The 5,416-nt window shown below is 52.3% G+C and overlaps 1 protein-coding gene across 1 annotated transcript in view; it reads left to right on the forward strand.

Annotated features, from left to right (window-relative positions):
* Nucleotides 1-4,988, forward strand: part of LOC120039507 (protein kinase C beta type-like) — a gene marked incomplete at both ends in the record, with an annotated part of 27,013 nt that extends 22,025 nt beyond the window's left edge. The window contains 2 exons of the mRNA XM_038984923.1: nt 3,957-4,113; nt 4,854-4,988. Of these exons, the coding sequence (XP_038840851.1) occupies nt 3,957-4,113; nt 4,854-4,988 (292 nt within the window). The remainder of the gene's footprint in view (nt 1-3,956; nt 4,114-4,853) is intronic.
* Between the last annotated feature and the right edge of the window lie 428 nt (nt 4,989-5,416).

Consider the following 5,416-nt stretch of genomic DNA (forward strand, 5'->3'; position numbering starts at 1 on the left):
ACGATGAGACAGCCTATAGGGAGGAGGTCAGAGACCTGACAACGATGAGACAGCCTATAGGGAGGAGGACAGAGACCTGACAACGATGAGACAGCCTATAGGGAGGAGGTCAGAGACCTGACAACGATGAGACAGCCTATAGGGAGGAGGACAGAGACCTGACAACGATGAGACGGCCTATAGGGAGGAGGACAGAGACCTGACAACGATGAGACAGCCTATAGGGAGGAGGTCAGAGACCTGACAACGATGAGACAGCCTATAGGGAGGAGGTCAGAGACCTGACAACGATGAGACAGCCTATAGGGAGGAGGTCAGAGACCTGACAACGATGAGACAGCCTATAGGGAGGAGGTCAGAGACCTGACAACGATGAGACAGCCTATAGGGAGGAGGTCAGAGACCTGACAACGATGAGACGGCCTATAGGGAGGAGGACAGAGACCTGACAACGATGAGACGGCCTATAGGGAGGAGGTCAGAGACCTGACAACGATGAGACAGCCTATAGGGAGGAGGTCAGAGACCTGACAACGATGAGACAGCCTATAGGGAGGAGGACAGAGACCTGACAACGATGAGACAGCCTATAGGGAGGAGGTCAGAGACCTGACAACGATGAGACAGCCTATAGGGAGGAGGTCAGAGACCTGACAACGATGAGACAGCCTATAGGGAGGAGGTCAGAGACAGTGTGATGTCAGGACAACAACCTATCCCTCGACGTCTTTAGGACCAAGGAGCTGATCGTGGACTACAGGAGAAAGAGGGGAGAGTCCGCCTCCATCCACGTCGACAGGGCTGTAGTGGAGCGGGTCGAGAGCTTCAAGTTTCTTGGCGTTCATAACACTAAAGACAACATGTTTTACTTATATCAGGCCTGGTTGACCTCCTTATATCAGGTCTGGTTGACCTCCTTACATCAGGTCTGGTGAACCCTGACCTCCTTTTATCAGGTCTGGTCAACCCTGACCTCCTTACATCAGGTCTGGTTGACCTCCTTATATCAGGTCTGGTGAACCCTGACCTCCTTACATCAGGTCTGGTCAACCCTGACCTCCTTATATCAGGTCTGGTTGACCTCCTTATATCAGGTCTAGTCAACCCTGACCTCCTTACATCAGGTCTAGTCAACCCTGACCTCCTTACATCAGGTCTAGTCAACCCTGACCTCCTTACCTCAGGTCTGGTTGACCTCCTTATATCAGGTCTAGTCAACCCTGACCTCCTTATATCAGGTCTAGTCAACCCTGACCTCCTTATATCAGGTCTGGTCAACCCTGACCTCCTTATATCAGGTCTAGTCAACCCTGACCTCCTTATATCAGGTCTGGTCAACCCTGACCTCCTTATATCAGGTCTGGTCAACCCTGACCTCCTTACATCAGGTCTGGTTGACCCTGACCTCCTTACATCAGGTCTGGTGAACCCTGACCTCCTTAGATCAGGTCTAGTCAACCCTGACCTCCTTACATCAGGTCTAGTTGACCCTGACCTCCTTACATCAGGTCTGGTGAACCCTGACCTCCTTATATCAGGTCTGGTCAACCCTGACCTCCTTACATCAGGTCTGGTTGACCCTGACCTCCTTACATCAGGTCTGGTGAACCCTGACCTCCTTAGATCAGGTCTAGTCAACCCTGACCTCCTTACATCAGGTCTAGTTGACCCTGACCTCCTTACATCAGGTCTGGTGAACCCTGACCTCCTTAGATCAGGTCTAGTCAACCCTGACCTCCTTACATCAGGTCTAGTCAACCCTGACCTCCTTACATCAGGTCTGGTTGACCCTGACCTCCTTACATCAGGTCTGGTGAACCCTGACCTCCTTACATCAGGTCTAGTCAACCCTGACCTCCTTACATCAGGTCTGGTCAACCCTGACCTCCTTACATCAGGTCTGGTCAACCCTGACCTCCTTATATCAGGTCTGGTCAACCCTGACCTCCTTACATCAGGTCTAGTCAACCCTGACCTCCTTATATCAGGTCTGGTCAACCCTGACCTCCTTACATCAGGTCTGGTTGACCTCCTTATATCAGGTCTGGTCAACCCTGACCTCCTTATATCAGGTCTAGTCAACCCTGACCTCCTTATATCAGGTCTAGTCAACCCTGACCTCCTTACATCAGGTCTAGTCAACCCTGACCTCCTTACATCAGGTCTGGTTGACCTCCTTATATCAGGTCTGGTCAACCCTGACCTCCTTATATCAGGTCTAGTCAACCCTGATCTCCTTACATCAGGTCTAGTCAACCCTGACCTCCTTACATCAGGTCTGGTTGACCTCCTTATATCAGGTCTGGTCAACCCTGACCTCCTTATATCAGGTCTGGTCAACCCTGACCTCCTTACATCAGGTCTGGTTGACCTCCTTACATCAGGTCTGGTTGACCTCCTTATATCAGGTCTGGTCAACCCTGACCTCCTTATATCAGGTCTAGTCAACCCTGACCTCCTTACATCAGGTCTGGTCAACCCTGACCTCCTTACATCAGGTCTGGTCAACCCTGACCTCCTTACATCAGGTCTGGTCAACCCTGACCTCCTTATATCAGGTCTGGTTGACCTCCTTATATCAGGTCTGGTTGACCCTGACCTCCTTATATCAGGTCTAGTCAACCCTGACCTCCTTACCTCAGGTCTGGTTGACCCTGACCTCCTTACATCAGGTCTGGTGAACCCTGACCTCCTTATATCAGGTCTGATTGACCTCCTTATATCAGGTCTAGTCAACCCTGACCTCCTTACCTCAGGTCTGGTTGACCTCCTTATATCAGGTCTGGTCAACCCTGACCTCCTTATATCAGGTCTGGTCAACCCTGACCTCCTTATATCAGGTCTAGTCAACCCTGACCTCCTTACCTCAGGTCTGGTTGACCTCCTTATATCAGGTCTGGTTGACCTCCTTACATCAGGTCTGGTTGACCTCCTTACATCAGGTCTGGTCAACCCTGACCTCCTTATATCAGGTCTAGTCAACCCTGACCTCCTTACATCAGGTCTGGTTGACCTCCTTACATCAGGTCTGGTTGACCTCCTTATATCAGGTCTGGTCAAGCCTGACCTCCTTATATCAGGTCTAGTCAACCCTGACCTCCTTATATCAGGTCTGGTCACCCCTGACCTCCTTATATCAGGTCTAGTCAACCCTGACCTCCTTACCTCAGGTCTGGTTGACCTCCTTATATCAGGTCTAGTCAACCCTGACCTCCTTACCTCAGGTCTGGTTGACCTCCTTATATCAGGTCTAGTCAACCCTGACCTCCTTACATCAGGTGTGGTTGACCCTGACCTCCTTATATCAGGTCTGGTCAACCCTGACCTCCTTATATCAGGTCTGGTTGACCTCCTTACATCAGGTCTGGTGAACCCTGACCTCCTTAGATCAGGTCTGGTCAACTCTGACCTCCTTACATCAGGTCTGGTCAACCCTGACCTCCTTATATCAGGTCTAGTCAACCCTGACCTCCTTATATCAGGTCTGGTTGACCTCCTACATCAGGTCTGGTCAACCCTGACCTCCTACATCAGGTCTGGTCAACCCTGACCTCCTTAGATCAGGTCTGGTCAACTCTGACCTCCTTACATCAGTGTGCAGGGTTTTGCTCCTAACACACCTGATTCAGCTAATCTCTCTAGTCCAGGAGGCTCCTTAACCTATTGTCTCTCTCCTCTCTCTCCTTCCTCCCTCTCCTCTCTCTCCTTACTCCCTCTCCTCCCTCTCCTCCCTCTCCCCTCTCTCTCCCTCTCCTCCCTCTCCCTCCTCCCTATCATCTCTCTCTCCCTCCTCCTATCCTCCCTCTCTCCCTTCTCCTCCCTCCCCTCTCCTGCTCCTCCCCTCTCCCCCTCCCTCCTCTCCCCCCTCCTTATCCTCTCTCTCTCCTCCTTTCCTCCCTCTCTCCCTTCTCCTTGTCTTTCTCCCCTTCTCCTCCCTCCTCTCCTCCCCTCTCCAGTCCATGAAGCCTGTAACCTGGTGCCTATGGACCCAAACGGTCTGTCTGACCCCTACGTGAAGCTCAAACTCATCCCCGACCCCAAGAGTGACACCAAGCAGAAGACCAAGACCATCAAGGGGAACCTCAATCCTACCTGGAATGAAACTTTCAAATTGTATGTTCAGTTGACACTACGCTTTACACTATCTTTGTTAAAAAGGGCTTCTGAAATTTACAGTATCTTTGTTAAAAAGGGCTTCTGAAATTTACACTATCTTTGTTAAAAAGGGCTTCTGAAATTTACACTATCTTTGTTAAAAAGGCTTATGAACTTTACACTATCTTTGTTAAAGAGGCTTCTGAACTTTACACTATCTTTGTTAAAGAGATTTCTGAACTTTACAGAGACAGTTCTACACTTTGTTAAAGAATGACTAGAGGATGACTTAATGGAGGATGACTTAATGAGTGTTCTCTACGCCCTTCCTCCCTCCCCCTCTCCTTCTCCCCCCTCCTTCTCCCTTTCCTTCGCCCTCCCTCTCCTTCTCCCCCCTCCTTCTCCCTCTCCTCCCTCCCCCTCTCCTTCTCCCCCCTCCTTCTCCCTCTCTTCCCTGCTACCCCCTCTCCTTCTCTTCCACCCCCTCTCCTTCTCCCTCCCTCCCTCTCCTTCTCCCTCCCCCTCTCCTTCTCCCTCCCTCCCCTCTCTTCCCTCTCCTCCTCCCCCCTCTCCTTCTCCCTCCCTCCCTCTTCCCCTTTCCTTCTCCCTCCCTCCCTCTTCCCCTTTCCTTCTCCCTCCCTCTCCCTCCCTCCCTCCCTCCCTCCCTCCCTCCCTCCCTCCCTCCCTCCCTCCCTCCCTCCCTCCCTCCCTCCCTCTTCCCCTTTCCTTCTCCCTCCCCTCTCCTCCCTGGTCTACAGTCCCCTGAAGGACTCTGATAAGGACCGTCGTCTGTCGGTGGAGATCTGGGACTGGGACATGACCAGCAGGAACGACTTCATGGGAGCGCTGTCCTTCGGCATCTCAGAGCTCCAGAAACAAGGAGTGGACGGATGGTGAGATGGAGAGGAGGGAGGGAGGGAGGGAGGAGGGGTAGAGGGAGGGAATGAGGGAGGGGAGGGGTAGAGGGAGGGAGGGAGGGAGAGGAGGGGAGGATGGTGAGAGGAGGAGAGAGGTAAGGATGTAGGGAGGAGGAGGAGAGAGGTAAGGATGTAGGGAGGAGGAGGAGAGAGGTAAGGATGTAGGGAGGAGGAGGGGAGGAGAGAGGAGAGGAGGAGAGAGGTAAGGATGTAGAGAGGAGGAGGAGAGAGGTAAGGATGTAGGGAGGAGGAGGAGAGAGGTAAGGATGTAGGGAGGAGGAGGAGAGAGGTAAGGATGTAGGGAGGAGGAGGAGAGAGGTAAGGATGTAGGGAGGAGGAGGAGAGAGGTAAGGATGTAGGGAGGAGGAGGAGAGAGGTAAGGATGTAGGGAGGAGGAGAAGGAG

The sequence above is a fragment of the Salvelinus namaycush genome, unplaced genomic scaffold (genome assembly GCF_016432855.1).
Source record: "Salvelinus namaycush isolate Seneca unplaced genomic scaffold, SaNama_1.0 Scaffold2761, whole genome shotgun sequence".
NCBI lineage: Eukaryota > Metazoa > Chordata > Actinopteri > Salmoniformes > Salmonidae > Salvelinus > Salvelinus namaycush.